This window comes from Rhinopithecus bieti, unplaced genomic scaffold (assembly GCF_001698545.2).
Source record: "Rhinopithecus bieti isolate Rb0 unplaced genomic scaffold, ASM169854v2 scaffold_15296, whole genome shotgun sequence".
NCBI classification, from domain to species: domain Eukaryota; kingdom Metazoa; phylum Chordata; class Mammalia; order Primates; family Cercopithecidae; genus Rhinopithecus; species Rhinopithecus bieti.
The window spans coordinates 1,138,192-1,157,327 of NW_016809075.1; the positions used below are offsets into that span (position 1 = coordinate 1,138,192).

The following is a 19,136-nucleotide window of genomic DNA, read 5'->3' on the forward strand; positions in this document are numbered from 1 at the left end:
GACGCCCGGCCTTTTTTATTTATTTATTTATTTATTTATTTATTTATTTAATTTATTTATTTGAGACGGGGTCTCACTCTGTCGCCCAGGCTGGAGTGCAGTGGTGCCATCTCAGCTCACTCACCTCCACCTCTCAGGTTCAAGGGATTCTCCTGCCTCAGCCTCCCAAGTAGCTGAGATTACAGGCATGCACCACCACACCCAGCTAATTTTTGTATTTTTAGTAGAGACGGGGTTTCACCACGTTGGCCATGCTAGTCTCGAACTCCTGACCTCAAGTGATCTGCCTGGCTTGGCCTCCCAAAGTGCTGAAATTACAGGCATAAGCCACCGCGCCTAGCCTGAATTTCTTTTAAAAGGAGCTTATACAATAATGCGTTTCATGTAGAAAGATGAAACTCATCAAAATGGTAAATAATATTTCTGTGTACAATTTGGGGTGGTTTTTGTTCCTTTTGCTTTTCTGTATTTCTGCTTTCCTTCAATTAATGTATATTATTTGCAATTTTTAAAATTATAATTTGCTATAAAATAAGAAATCAGTGATTTTTTTGGCCTCCCAATAGATTCTCTTTTTACAGTAAATATCCTAATTAGAATCCTTTATTTCTACTGTAACCTTGCATTTTGATGTCACTTTATACTTTATGTATTTTGGTACAGTTGCATATCACTCTGCAAATTGTAGTTGTGTTCATATCCTGCCTCCACCATTAGACTGTAAGTTTCCAGAAGCCCTATCCACAAACATGGATGCCCACTGCAGGATACCCCAACAGAAGGATGGACTGCAGGACAGCAGAAGACTGAAGCACAGAATGCACACACTGAGACGTATCATATCACAGAACACATCAGCCCTTCATTCTTGTTAATTAGGAACATAACAACAAAACCCCCACATGCTGTGCCCTTGGACATTTTAGTTGAAGTCACACTAGGAATCAAACTAGCCATCCTTGATGCCTGCCACATAATGTGCAACTAAACACTTTCCACAAAGCTGCCACCATTCATACAATCCTCTCTGCAATTGCTGAGAGCACCATGGGCTCTTTTTGGGTTTTTTGTTTGTTTGTTTGATGTTTTGTCTGAATTACTTCAGCATAACTTGCACTCAGATCAGAAAAAATATTTCATTTGGTTCCACCTGAATTGCTTGTAAGTGCATCTTTTTCTGAGCTCCCTGTCAACCCAATGGTCTGCCTTTTTTTTTTTTTCATGGACCATACATGAGACTTAACGGTCTGCTAGTTCTAGGATATCTCCTGGGGCTAATGAAGGTGATGGTTAACTCATGCTGCCTGTGCAGCCTGCTACAGGTGCACATGAGGAGTACAGATCTATTTTATGTCTGGAAGAGTGGGATGTGCAATTTTCTTTTTCAATCTCAAGCCATGCAGATGGGTTTTATATCTCTGTGAAATACTGGGTGATTCTTGGGCTCTATATTATAATGACAGAAGTGATTTTCTTGTTGAGGCCCAAAATCAAGAAGGAATGAATTGTATCAAACTCTGCAGTGTGCTCCACTGCACCTTGCCCCCTAGAATGTAAGCTTCATGAGAACCAGGGACTTGCGTCTGTTTTGTTCACTACAGTATCACTAGTACCTATCACAGTACCTGATGCAAAATGATCTAATACATGAATGAATGGAGCAGTGTGGGGATGGGTGAGATTTTAGAGACACCAGGAAGCTTCTAATCCCAAAATAATCTTTTCCCACTGACAGACTGAAGCCTGTAATTCTAAGATCAGAACTAAATCCATTTGCCTTAGGGTTCTTATTTTACTTAAAATGAAAATGCCATGTGCATTGATAATAGGATAAATTAATACGACCTTATTGAAAAGCAATTGGACAGTTTAAGAAAACATAAAATGTTCATACCCTTTTACCCAGGACTAGCTCTTCCAGAAATTTAACCTCCAGAAATACACACATGCAAAGATGCTGATTGTACTGTTATTTCTAATGGAGGAGCAGAGAGCAAGTAACCTAACCTAACCTAAATATCCATCTGCAGAGGATTGGTTAAAGAGAAGAAATTTAATTACTGACTCTTGTCTTTGACCAATGTCAAAGATTCTCCAGGGCCTTAACTCCCTTTCTTCTTGAAGGTGCTTCTGAGAGGCATGAGCCAGTTCCTCAGTGGGGACGACAGAGAAGCCTGAGAGCCACAGAGGGCGAGAGTCATCACCAAGCGACTCAGAGCCCATATGGAGCTGGAACGAGAGACAAGTGAACCTGAGAGGATCTTAAGGGGAACATAAAAGCATTTTATAGTAGCTATAAAACAAGAGTAAATTTGTATGCAGCTTCATATTTCTTAATTTATAATATAATGTAAGATACATTTAAAATGGTAGGTTATTATGAATTGAGTATATGAAAGTTAAAAGTGAGTGTATTAGTCAGGTTCTCCAGAGAGCAGAATTAGTAGGAGACACAGAGAGAGAGATTTATTATGAGGAATTGGCTCACGCAATTACGGAGATTGTGAAATCCTATGAGCTGGCATCTGCAAGCTGGAAACCCAGGAAAGCTGGTGGGTGGTCCAGTCCCAATCTGAAGGGCTGAAAACCAGGGGAGCCAATGGTGTAAATCTCATCTGAAGGTAGAAGATGAGACGAGATGTCCCAGTTCAGGCAGTAAGGCAGGGAAAAGAGGGCAAACTCCTCCTTCCTCTGTCTTTTGTTCTATTCAGGCCCTCAACCAACTGGATGGTTCCCACCCACACTGGGCAGGCCAATCTATTATACAGAATCTGTCTATTTAAATGCTAATCTCCTCCAGAAACCCCTCAAAGACACAAGCAGAAATAATATTTAATCTGGGCAGCCCGTGACCCACCCAAGTTGGCACATAAAGTTAACTCTCATGCTGTGTGTGTGTGTGTGTGAGTGTGTGTGTGTGTCTGTGTGTGTATGGAATTCTGGTGTTCAGCTTTTGGAAAAAACTAAGAATTACATAAAAATAACTAAAAATTGCCACTTTTGCACTTATTTTGTTAGACATCATAGTCAAACTTATTTTGTTAGAAATCAAGATCAGACTTTGCCTATTCAAGTAATTAGGAAGAAAGTCATACTGCTGAAAACTGGTTAGCAGCTAGCATGTATTTGCTGTTGTTGTTGTTAATAAGAAGTAGAACAGGCTGGGCACAATGGCTCATGCCTATAATCCCAGCACTTTGGGAGGCAAGAGTATTGCTTGAGCCCAGGAGTTCAAGACCAGTCTGGGCAACATGGTGAAACCCCATCTCTACAAAAAATACAAAAATGAGCTGAGTATGGTGGTGCGCACCTGTAGTCCCAGCTACTTGTGAGGCTGAGGTAGGAGGATCACCTGAGCCCAGGAGGTCAAGGCTGCAGTGAGCTGTGATTGTGCCACTGCACTCCAGCCTGGGTGACAGACTGAGATGCTGTCTCATAAATAAATAAATAAAAGAAGTGACATAAACCAAATATTTTATAAGATAAGGGTTGACTGCATTGAAAGAAAAGATTTCATAATGAGAAATATCTTACTGAATATTGCACACCACCCACAATAAATCATGTAACTTTTTAATCTGCTGGTTTTATTTAGTGTAAGTTGAAGTATCAATGATTCTGGAAAATATTACAGTTATATTTAAAATAATGAGCATCACTAACCTGCACTGCGACAGCTGTTTGAAGGATGTTTCCTTCCCAGCTAAAAACATGTCTCAGGAAAAAGAACCCTTATGTTTTAGAAAATCATTCTGAAATATCTACAAATGAAATGATACAATGTCTTACAATGTCTAGGATTTGCTTCAAAATCATAAAGTAATGGTAAGAAGTGTACTTTACCTGTGCAATGGTCCTTCCCAAACCCATCATCACTGTCTAATCGTGAGAAAAACATTAGACAAATCCCAATTGAGAGACATTGGCATTAAAACTATGGAAAGTCTGAGACACTATTACAAACGAGAAGAGTCTAAGGAGACATGACCACTATGTGTAATGTGGCATCAGAATGAGATCTGGGAAGAGAAAAAGAACATTAGGGAAAAACTGGTGAAATCTGAATAAAGTGTGCAATATTAGTTAATACTAACATACCAAAGTAGGTTCCTGAGTTGCAATAAATGTATTATAAGAGTGTAAGATATTAAACAGTGGCCGGGCGCGGTGGCTCAAGCCTGTAATCCCAGCACTTTGGGAGGCCGAGACGGGCGGATCACGAGGTCAGGAGATCGAGACCATCCTGGCTAACGCGGTGAAACCCCGTCTCTACTAAAATACAAAAAAAAAACTAGCCGGGCGAGGTGGCGGCGCCTGTAGTCCCAGCTACTCGGGAGGCTGAGGCAGGAGAATGGCGTGAACCCGGGAGGCGGAGCTTGCAGTGAGCTGAGATCTGGCCACTGCACTCCAGCCTGGGTGACAGAGCGAGACTCCGTCTCAAAAAAAAAAAAAAAAAAGATATTAAACAGTAAGGGAAAATAGGCAAGGTGTATTTGAAAATTCTGTACTAGCTTTTGCAACTTTTGGTAAATCTAAAGCTATTCTAAACTAATTTTTTAAAAAGAATCATGGATGGCTGGGCACGGTGGCTCACACCTGTAATCCCAGTACTTTGGGGGGATTGCCCGAACCCAGGGGTTCAAGACTGACCTGGGTGACATGATGAAATCTTGTCTCTACAAAAAATATAAAAATTATCTAGGCATGGGAGTGCACATCGTGGGAGGCTGAGGTGGGAGGATCACTTGAGCCCAGGAGGTCATGGCTGCAGTGAGCCATGATTGTGTCACTGCACTCCGGCCTGGGTGACACAGCAAGACCCTGTCTCAAAAAAAAAAAAAAAGAAAAGAAAAGAAAAGAAAATTATGGAGGCCCCGGTGTGGTGCCTCACACCTGTGACCCCAGCACTTTGGGAGGCCAAGGCAAGAGGATCGCTTGAGCCCAGGAGTTCGAGGCCAGCCTGGACAACATGGCAAAACCCCATCTCTACAAAAAATACAAGAATTAGCCAGGTGTGGTGGCATGCACCTGTAGTCCCAGCTACTCAGAAGGCTGAGGCAGGAGGATCACTTGATCTCAGGAAGTCGAGGTTGCAATGAGCCGTGACTGTGTCACTGCACTCCCACCTGGGTGACACAGCAAGACCCTGTCTTAAAAAAAAAAAAAATTTAATCTCCCAGGTATTCAGTATCAATCACATTGTACAGTTTAGATACAATGAGCCATCCTTATCAAGGGACAGTGTTATATCGGTGTAGAGAATTATTTACCAGTCAAGTTCCCAATGCCAGCCAAAGGCCAATCTTGTGAACAGGCCTTTCTAAGGATAGCAGTCAGGCCTGGGCACCAGCACACACACAATATACAGCTTTCTGGGGTGTGACAGAGATATTTCATAACTCATACCCTCCTCCTGTTGTGGAAGGTATCCCCACAAACCTCACTTACAGACCTCATCTCCTATTCTGGTTCAGAGATACATGTGTGAAGGAGGAAGGGAACACCTGTGAGATATGGAGAGCTGAGAAGAGAAAGCCTTGAGTTTCTCTTTTTTTTTTTTTTTTTGAGACGGAGTCTTGCTCTGCCGCCCAGGCTGGAGTGCAGTGGCTGGCTCTCAGCTCACTGCAAGCTCCGCCTCCCGGGTTCACGCCATTCTCCTGTCTCACTCAGCCTCCCGAGTAGCTGGGACTACAGGCGCCCGCCACCTCGCCCGGCTAGTTTTTTTTTTTTTTTTTTTGTATTTTAGTAGAGACGGGGTTTCACCGTATTAGCCAGGATGGTCTCGATCTCCTGACCTCGTGATCCGCCCGTCTCGGCCTCCCAAAGTGCTGGGATTACAGGCTTGAGCCACCGCGCCCGGCCAGCCTTGAGTTTCTCAATGAGCATAGCTGAAAATCAGCCCAGAGCTCTGCACTGTCATTTTTCTTTTTTTCCTTCTGTACATGGGACTTTAGTTCTGAGAAATCTATCCTGAGGATAAAAGAGGAAGAGAAGAGAGAAGAAGAAAAATGAGAAAGAAAAGAGTGAGGCCTTTTGAGAGGATGGAGCAGAATCGGGTTAGCTCAAGTGCACTAGGGTTGTGAATATCCAGGAAGCACTGTTGAGTTCAAGGTTCCTAAAATATGTGCAAGTGGTGATGTCCAGTAGGCAGGCAGACTGGAGCTTGTAAAGGGCTGTAGGATACAGGGCCTCAAGTGTTCATTTTCTTTTCTTTTCTTTTCTTTTGAGACGGAGTCTCGCTCTGTCACCAAGGTTGGAGTGCAGTGGTGCGATCTCGGCTCACTGCAACCTCTACCTCCTGCGTTCAAGCAATTCTCTGCCTCAGCCTCCCAAGTAGCTGGGACTACAGGCGCCCGCCGCCACGCCCGGCTAATTTCTGTATTTTTAGTAGAGATGGGGTTTCACCATATTGGCCAGGCTGATCTGGAACTCCTGACCTCAAGTGATCCACCCACCTTGGCGTCCCAAAGTGCTGGGATTACAGGAATGAGCCACCATGCTCGGCTGAGTGTTCATTTTCTTTTTTTTTTTTTTTTTTTGAGACAGAGTCTCGCTCTGTCGCCCAGGCTGGAGTGCAGTGGCGTGATCTCGGCTCACTACAAGCTCCGCCTCCTGGGTTCACGCCATTCTCCTGTCTCAGCCTCCTGAGTAGCTGGGACTACAGGCGCCCGCCACCACGCCCAGCTAATTTTTTTTGTATTTTTAGTATAGACGGGGTTTCACTGTGTTAGCCAGGATGGTCTCGATTTCCTGACCTTGTGATCCGCCCACCTTGGCCTCTCAAAGTGCTGGGATTACAGGCGTGAGCCACCGCGCCCAGCTGAGTGTTCATTTTCAAATGAGGTAATACATACGATTACAGATACACTGCAACACACCAGCATTGAGCATTTTTGTTAAACTTGTAAATATCTTGTGAATAGTGTATTTGTACGTATGTTAAAATAATTACTTGAGTTTCTGTCCACTCTGTTTGGCATTTTTAAATCTTTTCAGGCTGGGCGCGGAGGCTCATGCCTGTAATCCTAGCACTTTGGGAGGCCGAGGTGGGCGAATTACCTGAGCTCAGGAGTTTGAGACCAGCCTGGGCAACATGGTGAAACCCCATCTCTACTAAAATACAAAAACAAAAACAAAAAAAATTAGCCGGGCGTAGCGGTGTGTGCCTGTAGTCCCAGCTACTCAGAAGGCTGAGGCAGGAGAATTGCTTGAACCCGGGAGGCAGAGGTTGCAGTGATCCGAGATGTGCCACTGCACTCCCGCCTAATGACAGAGAGAGACTCCGTTCGTCTCCAAAAAAAAAAAGAAAAGAAAAGAAAGAAAGAAAAGAAAAGAAAAGAAAAAAGAAAGAAAAAAAAAAGAAAAAAATTTTTTTCAATAAGTTGGTGGCAGGAAATCCCAGCTACTCGGGAGGCGAATGCAGGCCGATTGCTGGAGACCAGGTGTTCAAGGTCAGCCTGCACAACATAGCAAGACCTCGTCTCAAAAAAAGAAAAGGAAGAAAAAATATTTTTAATATGCAAGAAGCCTCGAAAAATGGAAGTGGTCCCCGTTTCTCTTAAGGTCTTGGAGGCCAAAAAAAGTACTGGTTGGTGAAACACACATATAGATATCATCAGTACCCAGACGTTAATTAACGCCAAGGGAGTGTAAAGGGTCGCCCAAGAGAGCGACTTCATGGGAAATGAAAGCTCTGGAACCAGAACATTTAAAAGACTTACTGAAGAAGAGGCGCCTACAAAGGATGCTAACCAGGAATGGCCAAAGAGACGGCGGAAAAACCAAGTGAAACAGTCAGGGAAAGATGGGGGAAAGAACATAAGGAGAACTCAAGCCAATAGTGCATTTTAAGAAGGGTATTAAGGCCGGGCTCTGTGGCTCACGGCCGTAATCCCAGCGCTTTGGGAGGTCGAGGCAGGTGGATCACCTGGGGTCAGGAGTTCGAGAGCAGCTGGTCAACATGGCGAAAACTCTGTCTCTACTAAAAATACAAAAATTAGCTGGGTACGGTAGCGGGCGCCTGCAATCCCAGCTATTCAGGAGGCTGCTCTCGAACCTGAGCGACTGGGTGAAACTTCATCGGAAAAAAAAAAAAAAAGATTAACCACAGTGTCAAATATTTCTTTCTCTGTTTCCTTTTTTTTTTTTTGAGACGGAGTCACACTCTGTTGCCCAGGCTGGAGTGCAGTGGCACCATCTCAGCCCACTGCAACCTCTTCCTCCCGGGTTCAAGCGATTCTCCTGCGTCGGCCACCCGAGTAGCTGGGATTACAGGCGTGCACCACCACGCCCGGCTAATTTTTGTATTTTCAGGAGAGACGGGGTTTCTTCAAGTTGGCCAGGCTGGTCTCGAACTCCTGACCTCAGGTGATCCACCCGCCTCGGTCTCCCAAAGTGCTGGGATTACAGGCATGAGCCACTGCGCCCAGCCACTGTCAAATATCTCGCTGATTTTCCTCGGTCAGCACCACCACAATAATTGTGCCACCTTACCCAGGCAAGGTTTGGACATCTCTTTGACTCTTTTACAGGGTTTTATACTGTGGTTTCCATTATTTCCTCCAACTAGACAGTAGAAGCGGGAGATGTGAATCTTCCCCTTTTTCCTCTTCCATAGAGTCTTACTCCGATCGTTCAATTAATATCAGTGGAATGATTTAAAGAACATTTGAAAAACCACTCGGACAAAACACTCAGATTCGAACTTGTTCCAGTAGTCAAAAAGACCCGCGGCCACGGCTACACTGCGCAGACGCAAAGGCAGATGGGCTTTCTCCAGAGGGGCTTTGCATTTGGCGCGAAATCCCTTTCCGTGGGCGGGGGCTCTTGGAGAAGCGCCGTTCATTGGTCAGGTTTGGCGCGAAACCTCCGGCTCCTGTGTCACGATTGGTTCCGGCCGTGCCGGTCGGAAGAGGGGGCGGGGCGGAAGAGGCGGCGGCGCGCGCAAAGCTGCAGCGTCTGGAAAGAAGCGACTTGTGGCGGTGGAGCGTGGCGTAGGCGAATCCTCGGCGTTGGGCAAATATGGACCTCGCGGCGGCAGCGGAGCCGGGCGCCGGCAGCCAGCACCTGGAGGTCCGCGACGAGGTGGCCGAGAAGTGTCAGAAACTGTTCCTGGACTTCTTGGAGGAGTAAGTTGACGAGCGCCCGGGGCCTCGCCCGCCTCCGGAGCCCGCGGTGTCTGGGCCAGGAGGTGCGGTGTGGCCGGCGGGTGTTCCGGAACCTGGGGGTCGCGCGTCCGGGAAGTGTTGCCCCGCCCGCCCCCAAACTTTAGGCTCCGAGCCCGGCGGCCGCGAGGAGCCTAGAACAGGCCGGGTTTTTCTGGACTAAAACCCATTTCGAGCTCTAAGACGCTCGTGCCCAGTGCTTTGCTTCTGTCACTTGATGCTCACCACCCCGCGAGCCTGGTATTTGCACAGTCCCCGGTGACCGGCGCGGAAACCTAGGCTCGCTGAGTATAGTAACTGGGCCACTGGGTGCGGCCGGGTCGAGTGGGAGGCCGAAGTGCCATTGAATCCCGGCGGAGCCCTGCTGGGCCACACAGCCGGTAGCCTGGTGCTGGGGGTGGGCAGGGCCCGGGCCACCCTCGCCTCCTGTGCTGATGAAAGTTTCTGCGTGAACTGTGGTTTAAAAGCTGCTGGGGTGCGGAGCCGTGCCCTGTAGAGTAACCATTTCCCTTCTGGGTCCCTTGCTCCCCTTTCCCTCTGGCCTTCCTTTCCTTTCTCTACTACTCCTCTTTTTTTCTGTGCCTCTGGGCTCCTGGCTTCATAACCCCGCCTCCTCCCTGGCTTGCCTTACCTACCCACCGGTTATTTTTCCTAGAGTAGATACACCACGGCCTCCAGGATGAAGGGTCAACACTTTGGAATGGCTTGTGAAAAAAGCTTATGAAGTTCTTTTTATTGTAGTAAAATATACATAACAAAGTTGACAATTTAGCCATTTTAAATGTACAGTCCAGTGACATTAAGTGCGTTCACCTCGTTATGCAGCAGTCACCACCCTCCATCTCCAAACTCTTTTTTTTTTTTTTTTTAAGACGGAATTATTAGACCTTGTTGCCCAGGCTGGAGTGCAGTGTCACCATCTCAGCTCACCGCATCCTCCGCCTCCCGGATTCAAGCGATTCTCCTGCCTCAGCCTCAGGAGTAGCTGGGATTACAGGCCTGCGCCACCACGCCCTGCTCATTTTGTATTTTAGTAGAGATAGGGTTTCTCCTTGTTGATCAGGCTGCTCTTGAACTCCCGACCTCAGGTGATCCACCCGACTGGGCCTCCCAAAGTGCTGGGATTACAGGCGTGAGCCACCGCACCGGGCTCCAAACTTCTTTCATCTTCCAAACTGACACTCTGTGCCCATTAAACACAAACTCTCCTCCGTTACCCTCTCCCTCAACCACCGTCACCCACCACTCTGCTTCCTTTCATTATGAGTTTGACCACTCTAGGTACCTCATATAAGTGGAATCATAATAGTATTTGTCCTTTTGTGTTTGGCTTGTGTAGCATAATATCTACAAGGTTTCTCTGCGAGGTACCATATGTCAGAATTTCTTTGCTTTTTAAGGCTAAATAACATTGTCTGTACAGATTGAGTATCCCTTTTCTGAAATGCTTGGGACCAGAAGAGTTTGGGATCTTGGATTTTTTTTTTTCAGATTTGGAGTATTTACATTATACTTAACTAGTTGCATCCCTAATTTGAAATGCTCCAGTGAAAATCGTGTCAGCACTCAAAAAGTTTCAGATTTTGAACCATTTCATATTTTAGATTTTCAGATGAGGGCTGCTCAATCTGCATATGTACTGCATTTTGCTTATCCATTCAGTGGACGCAGGTTCATTCCACCTTTTGGCTATTGTGAATAATGTTGCCATCTTATGAAATTTTGATATACTTAAAACCGTAATTTAATTTCCATTATGCTACCTATGGCAATGTTATTGTTTGCCTGATAGTTCCTCCTTGAAAGCCCAGCTAAAAACTCACACCTTTGTGATACCTTGTATACCTTTTTGAGAGGCACTAATCCTTTCTTCCTTAGGCTCCCAGGGTGCCGTTTGTTTTTCATTATTTGTTTTGCATTATCTCCAGCAGTGTAACACCTTTACCTCTCAGCCACTTAGTGTGGAATTCAGATTCCATCCTCAACCCCACCTACCCACCACATCACATTACAAAGGTTCTTCAATAAATGTTTCATTGCAACAAATAATCTAAGTGCCTTGACTTTGCAGCTAGATGATAATGATGAGACAAATAATCTCTGTACTTTGTTTAAAGAAGTGCCAACTCCCTGTCACAAAATAAACTTTAATTCACCATTGCTTGTGGAATAAAGTTCAAATTCTTCACCACTCCTCTTTCCTGTTTGTCTTCCAAAATCATCCCAGTCATCATCCACACTTTTCCCCTACCTTCTCTGACTTAATCATATACTTGCAAACATCTGTAGTCAGTCACTCCACCACCTATTTTTATTTGAAATTTTTAACTCTTTCAGAAGCTGAATTCCAGTACCACCTTTTATATGTTTGACTCTTGTAGATGTTCTGTTAGACAGAATTAGTTTCTATTACCCTAGCACATTTCTTGTTCTCATTAACAGGAACATATTTCGTGTCTGTCTTCATTGTTTACATATCTAACTCCCTAGACACAGACAAAGGGTTAGTTAACCCTAGGGCAGGAACAACACTGCCATTTTCAGCTTCAGATGCCTCTGTCATAGGGCTTTGCACATAGTTGTTTAACAGATATTTTAAGTAGTCAGAACATGCTGTATTTGGAGGAGAAATTGATTTTTTCTTAAAGCAAATCTGCATATTTAAAAGAACAGAAAGTAAATTTGTATGATATCCTGCTTGGGCTTTAGAAGCAAAAATACCAACAGCTTTATTTAGTGTGCATGTTTCAATTTTCCTGAAGTCTTGGACAGTGAAACACCTCATTTCTGTGTATTCTTATTTCTATTCTGCTTCTTAAATCCCTGACTAATCTGTCAGCTTGCAAATTCCCTACAGAAATGGAATCATTGGGTTATCGACTGAATTTCTTTTTTTTTTTTTTTTTTGAGATGGAGTCTTGCTCTGTCACCCAGGCTGGAGTGCAGTGGCCGGATCTCAGCTCACTGCAAGCTCCGCCCCCCGGGTTTACACCATTCTCCTGCCTCAGCCTCCCGAGTAGCTGGGACTACAGGCGCCTGCCACCTCGCCCGGCTAGTTTTTTGTATTTTTTAGTAGAGACGAGGTTTCACCGTGTTAGCCAGGATGGTCTCGATCTCCTGACCTCGTGATCCGCCCTTCTCGGCCTCCCAAAGTGCTGGGATTACAGGCTTGAGCCACCGCGCTCGGCCGGTGAATTTCTTGATTTAACATTTTCCAATCTTAATTATACATGACAATAATAAGAGTTAGTAGTTGTTTTGTTGTTTTTTGTTGTTGTTGTTGTTAGCAGTTAAGCCTCACAGTCATGGTGGAAGGCAAGGAGGAGCAAGTCACTGATGTCTTAAGTGGATGGCATCAGGCAAAGAGAGCTTGTGCAGAGGAACTCCTCTTTTTAAAACCATCAGATCTCATTATACTATCAGAGAACAGCAGGGGAAAGACTTGTCCCCATGATTCAATTACCTCCCACCAGGTCCCTCCCACAACATGTGGGAATTCAAGATGAGATTTGAGTGGGAACACAGCCAAACCATATCAGAAGGGAAAAGTAACTTGCCCCAAGTTATAGAACTGCCAAACATGGGCCCATCTGAGCCTAGTTGTTGGACTTTAACCAGTATTCTGAATTATCAATTATTCAGGTTCTTTGTACTGCCTGTGTCCTTAATCTAGTTGACTTGCATGTACCTGCAGGTTTCAGAGCAGCGATGGAGAAGTTAAATACTTGCAATTAGCAGAGGAACTGATTCGTCCTGAGAGAAACACATTGGTTGTGAGTTTTGTGGACCTGGAACAATTTAACCAGCAACTTTCTACCACCATTCAAGAGGAGTTCTATAGGTATGGACATACTAATCTTCTTTACTTTGAATAGGGGTTGAAATCTGGGAAGCCAGCTCTTCCTGGACTGTAAGTGTTCACTTGTATAGCAGAAGGGCAGCTTTCACAGTTATTTCCCTCTGAGAAGAGGTGCTTTGATACTGCCAGTGGTCATTTTAGTACTGCTCTAAACTTCATGTAGGCCTTTGTAGAGCCAAACTTTTTTTTTTTTGAGACGGAGTCTTGTTCTGTCACGCCCAGGCTGTAGTGCAGTGGCTCGATCTTGCTGACCGCAACCTCTGCTTCCCAGGTTCTAGCAATTCTTCTGCCTCAGCCTCCCTAGTAGCTGGGATTATAGGCGCCCGCCATCACGCCCGGCTAATTTTTTACATTTTTTAGTAGAAATGGGGTGTCACCATGTTGGTCAGGCTGGTCGCAAACTCCTGACCTCAGGTGATCCACCCGCCTCGGCCTCCCGAAGTGCTGGGATTACAGGCATGAGCCACCACGCCCGGCCAGAGCTGAACTTTTTTTTCAAATACAAATGTTGAAAATCTTTGCTTTCTGTATAGTTTTCCCAAGAGGAAAACTGTGCTTACTTACTTTTGTGTCATTTCACTGATCCTTTTTCCCCACAGGAATAGGTGTTTGTGTGGGTCCTGTTCTTGTACTGGGGATATCTTTACAGCATTGATGTTGTTGTACTTCTTGTTCCCTTAAAGTTTAATTTTGTTTCTGCTTATAAAAGTAGTAGGTATATATTGTAGAAAATTTAGAAAATAGAGAAAAGTAAGGATAATTAAATTGCTTTTACACTTGTAATCTACCACCGTCATTAGCAGGTCTGCTACAAGAGTTCCAGGAGCCTTCTAAGTCTAGAAGTGCAGAGTTTCGTGAGGATCTTCTGTCACATTTTGATGTCTTTCTGTGTGTACTGTGTATGAAACTACTCAAATTTCTTAAAATCATACTAATAGCTCCAATTGTGATTTTTTGGTAGAACTACTTTGGTTAGACATTATATTTAATATAAGGCTTTTATTGTATTTTGAATTGTTATACACAGCAAAAAACATCTTTGCACACAAGACTTCGTATTAGGATTAAATGAATGTGACAATCAGAAATAGAATCAGGTTAAAATAAATTGTGGGCAGTTGTGAAAGATAAATGAAAACTCAGGGATAAGGAGGTACAATCTTGTTCATTTCTTGGTAGATTGGGAGATGGAGGATTTGTCTGTGTTTCTAGTCATAGCTGACGATCAAGATTAATTGGAGGGGTAAGTAAGCAACAGGGTTTATTGTGAAAGCATGCAGCAGAAGTTATAGCACTGACAAATGAGGGAGAGGTAGAAAATCAAGCCTGGTGGTAGAAGCAGCTGTGCCATGCCTCATTCACAAGCCAGGCAGCAGTTCTCTTTCCTGAGAGTAGCACCTTTTTTAGAGGACTTTCAGACCCCACTTTTTAAACAAAGTAAGCTGTAGTAGCTATTAGAAACTCATATAAAAAGGACCTGCATACTTCACTCTCACCAGTCAAATGGAGCGTTTTTGCCAATTTGTTCTCACATTAGTACACAAATACTTCTCCTGTCCTCATACATTTCTTACCAAACACTTTGGGAGGCTGAGGTGGACAGATCACTTGAGCCCAGGAGTTTGAGACCAGCCTGGACAACATGGTGAAATCCCATTTCTACGAAGAAAACCCACAAAAGTTAGCTGGGCATGGTGGTGCATGCCTTAGTGCCAGCTACTCAGCAGGCCGAGATGAGAGGACCACCTGAGCCTAGGGAGACTTAAGGCTGCAGTGAGCTGTGATGGTGCCACTGCACTTCAGTCTGGGTGACAGAGTGAGACCCTGTCTCAGAATGAAACCAAATAAATAGACTGACTTGACACCTGATTTACTAAGTCATAACAGCCCACAGAAAATTCACAGTTTTGAGCATATTGACAAGATGATTGTTCAGCTAGTCATGTTGGACAGAGGAATGGCTAACAGTGTGGGTGCTATATGATTATTTAAAGATAATCAGGTATGGTGTGACATTTTATATTTAGTGTTTCGGTGGGATAGGAGAGAATTGAAAGAGGGTCCTAAACCCAGAATAGATAATAGAAGTGTCATGCACAGTTAAGTTCTAAGGCTTAGTTGTGAAACCGATGAAATTCCTTAATCTCGACTGTTGGTAGATATGTAAAGAGAAGGAGGACTTGGTAAACCTCTAATCAGTTGACTTTTTTGTTTTTCAGAGTTTACCCTTACTTGTGTCGGGCCTTGAAAACATTCGTCAAAGACCGTAAAGAGATCCCTCTTGCCAAGGATTTTTATGTTGCATTCCAAGACCTGCCTACCAGACACAAGTAAGAAACCCTTCTCTGGAAAAAAATGAATTCACCAAATGGTACAGGTACCACTTAGTTGACAGAAAACTTGAGAGGTTGCCTTGATCTGTTATTAGCTCACTATTTAACATTATACAAATCACTTTTACCTCCCTGAGCCTCAGTTTCCTTATCTGTGAAGTCTTTTGGCTTAGGTTTTCTACCTAAATCATGCAAAAAGTAGGTTTGTTGCTGTAAAAATTGGTAATCACAATAATTATAAAACGAGTACTTACAACATTGATGCTATAAAATACCAGGAGGAAAAAATAGTGGTTTGCATTCAGATTTTGTAGAAGGTTGACTTTTATAGGAGTTATACCCAGTTATCCAGAAAGTTTAGTTTTGGAGTGATGTATTTTCCTATGGAGATGGGCTTGGATATAAATGAAGTGAAGCAAAGTCTTAGGATTACCACATTTTAGGGCGCCTTTTAGGGAAATTTGGGAGAAAATTGATCAAGGGAGAAAATACGAAATTCTAGAAATTCCTGAATCTCTGGAAATTTTTGTCAGTTTGAATACATAATTTTCAAACACCCCTTTGGCAGTTATTTTAAGAATAAATTTAATGGATAAAATTGAAGTGATATTTTGGACAGTTAAACTACTGAAATTACTTTATAAAATTACCGTTATTTCACATAAAATGGGTTTGTAAAGGAAGTGTTTCTGAACTTTGAGTACAAAATTTTTTCTCATGATAGGATTATTATGTAACATGCTTTTTTAAAGAAATTTCAAGTAAGCAAAAAAGTATTTGCGTATAAAACAAAACAGGATCATTCTGGTGTTTTTTTTTTTTTTTTTTTTTTTTCTTTTCCCCCGAGACGGAGTCTTGCTCTGTCACCTGGGCCTGAGTGCAGTGGCGCGATCTTGGCTCACTACAACTTCCACCTCCTGGGTTCAAGCAGTTCTCCTGCCTCAGGCCCTCCAAGTAGCTGGGATTACAGGTGCTCGCCACCGTGCCCAGCTAGTTTTTGTATTTTTAGTAGAGATGAGGTTTCACCATGTTGGCCAGGATGGTCTCGATCTCTTGACCTCATGAGCCCGCCTCAATCTACCAAAGTGCTGGGATTACAGGTGTGAGCCACCATGCCCGGCCCGTTCTGTTTTATAATTTTGGTTTTCATTTTTTTGGCATCCTTTAGTTTATATTCATTTATATATATTGTTCTGGATGCATATACATCATATAATTTAGGAATGGGCACATTGACTAAATTATTCTTACAGGAGAGTCCAAAGAATACCTTGTCTCTTGAATTTTTTTTTTAAACATAAATTATCTTTGAATGCCCTCTCACTAAAATGGAAAGATTCTTAGTTAGGAGATGAATGTTTACTAATGGGACATTTGTCTTTAAACAGGATTCGAGAGCTCACCTCATCCAGAATTGGTTTGCTCACTCGCATCAGTGGGCAGGTGGTGCGGACTCACCCAGTTCACCCAGAGCTTGTGAGCGGAACTTTTCTGTGCTTGGACTGTCAGACAGTGATCAGGGATGTAGAACAGCAGTTCAAATACACACAACCAAACATCTGCCGAAATCCAGTTTGTGCCAACAGGAGGAGATTCTTACTGGATACAAATAAATCAAGATTTGTTGATTTTCAAAAGGTATTAAACATCTGTGTAGATCAGAGTCTGTATAATAATTCACTTCTAGACCCTTGCAATAACTTCTATTTAGATTATGTTCAATTCAATTTTTATATAAGTTAAGCATCATCAAAATGACTACAAATTTAAGTCCAAAACTGTTCATGTAAATTGTAATTGTTAGTATATACATCTGTTTTAACTTTTAATAACTTGGAAGTTCCTTAAGACTGACAAGATGTATTTGTCAAAGAATAAATGGTAACTAGGTGGTAGTGGTTATTATAAACTGGAGTTAAGAAAACTTTGAAGAAATAGCAATTTATTAGTGTAAGATTTCCATTTGGTGCATAGAAAGGAAAGCATGAATAGGACAGGCTAGCTTGGAAGCAGTGAGGATTATCATGATTGAAGTAAGGAGCCAAGTTGGAGATCATCTGAGAGATGATGTGATGTGAGACCTGGAGGTACTTGGATCCCTAAATCTTAGGCTGAGAAGTTTGAGCCTATCTTAATAAGCAGTGGGAATATACTGGGAAGGTAGTTTATGTGTGTGTGTGTTTTTGTTTGTTCGTTTGTTTGTTTTGTTTTTTGTGTTTTTATTTTTTGAGACAAAGTCGCATTCTGTCACCCAGGCTGGCGTGCAGTGGCGTGATCTCCACTCACTGCGAGCTCTGCCTCCCAGGTTCAGGCCATTCTCCTGCCTCAGCCTCCCGAGTAGTTGGGACTACAGACGCCCGCCACCACACCCGGCTGATTTTTTTATATTTTTTGTAGAGACGGTGTTTCACCATGTTAACCCAGTATGGTCTCGATCTCCTGACTTGCCCGCCTCGGCCTCCCAAAGTGCTGGGATTACAGGCGTGAGCCACCGTGCCCGACCTGTGTGTGTGTGTGTGTGTTTTTTTTTTTTTTTAAAGGAAACTGAATAAGTCCGTGATGGGTTTAACAGAGAGTTAATAGGCAATTTCAGTTACCTGGGCAAGAGGTGATGGATGGCAGTAGTAAGAATGAAGGGGACTCTCAAACTTCAGCAGGTCTTAATTTTTATAGACATACGAAAAGGAAAAAAGGTGAAACAGCTCAAGTATGGAATAATTATTATCAGATGAATTTAATATTTTTATATTGTTCTGATAATCATTCTTATTTAGCTTTCTTACATTAACCTGGTAGCTTTTAAGATGCCCATATTCTGCCAACAGCTTTGGGTAGGAGATGCCTTATCTTATAAAGTATGCGTCAGATTGGGTCTTAGTTTCGGGGGAGAACACAACTATATAAAGGACACTTGACAATCAAGACATTTGAAGACAGACTAGATAATAGAAGATGTGTAATTTTATGAAATTAAATATTATTTTCTTGGTTGTGTTAATGGTATTATAACAGAGGATTGTCTTTATTCTTAGAGATGAATGCTAAAATATTTAGGTGTGAAGTTTCTTGATGTTTACAACTTTGTTCAAATATATAGTAAAAAAGAAAAAACATGTATCTGTAAATAATGTTAGCAGTTGTGTTGAAGTGGAGGGTATAAAAGGTGTATTTGAAATTTTCCGTAAAATTATCTTAAAGCTTAGGAGAAGATGGAACATATAACATATTTAGAGTCATTTTGAACAAAGAGGAAAAAAAAGCTTTTTAAATGAGAGTAAAAGTGAAATTTTTTTTCTTCCTCTGCTGCTTGAATCAGCATGAAGTTTTTAAATAGATGTAATCTTTTGCCAAATTGAACTATTTGACTAAAAGGAGGTTTAGGGTAGATAATTTTTAGGATGAATGTTGATGCATGTGAAAAGTCTGCTAATGGGTCAGATAGTTTAGAATATGTCAGTATTTGTGGTATTTAATTTAGATTGTATGGCATCTGAAAGGGATCGCTTCTCATTCTTGGCTGTTTGTCTTTATTACAGGTTCGTATTCAAGAGACCCAAGCTGAGCTTCCTCGAGGGAGTATCCCCCGCAGTTTAGAAGTTATTTTGAGGGCTGAAGCTGTGGAATCAGCTCAAGCTGGTGACAAGTGTGACTTTACAGGGACACTGATTGTTGTGCCTGACGTCTCCAAGCTTAGCACACCAGGTCAGTAATCTGTGGCTCAAATTTAACAAATTCTCAGTTACCTAAACTGCAGAATATCTAACTTCCCACATCTTCATT

At 42.9% G+C, this 19,136-nt stretch overlaps 1 protein-coding gene and 1 pseudogene across 1 annotated transcript in view; both read left to right on the forward strand.

The window, feature by feature from the left end:
* Window positions 1-8,997, forward strand: part of LOC108539585 (glycoprotein endo-alpha-1,2-mannosidase-like protein pseudogene) — a 24,416-nt pseudogene extending 15,419 nt beyond the window's left edge.
* MCM6 (minichromosome maintenance complex component 6) overlaps window positions 8,899-19,136 on the forward strand; it is a 37,286-nt gene continuing 27,048 nt past the window's right edge. The window contains exons 1-5 of the mRNA XM_017888487.1: window positions 8,899-9,128; window positions 12,859-13,005; window positions 15,243-15,353; window positions 16,745-16,994; window positions 18,893-19,058. Coding sequence (XP_017743976.1) covers window positions 9,022-9,128; window positions 12,859-13,005; window positions 15,243-15,353; window positions 16,745-16,994; window positions 18,893-19,058 — 781 coding nt within the window. The 5' untranslated portion in view covers window positions 8,899-9,021. The remainder of the gene's footprint in view (window positions 9,129-12,858; window positions 13,006-15,242; window positions 15,354-16,744; window positions 16,995-18,892; window positions 19,059-19,136) is intronic.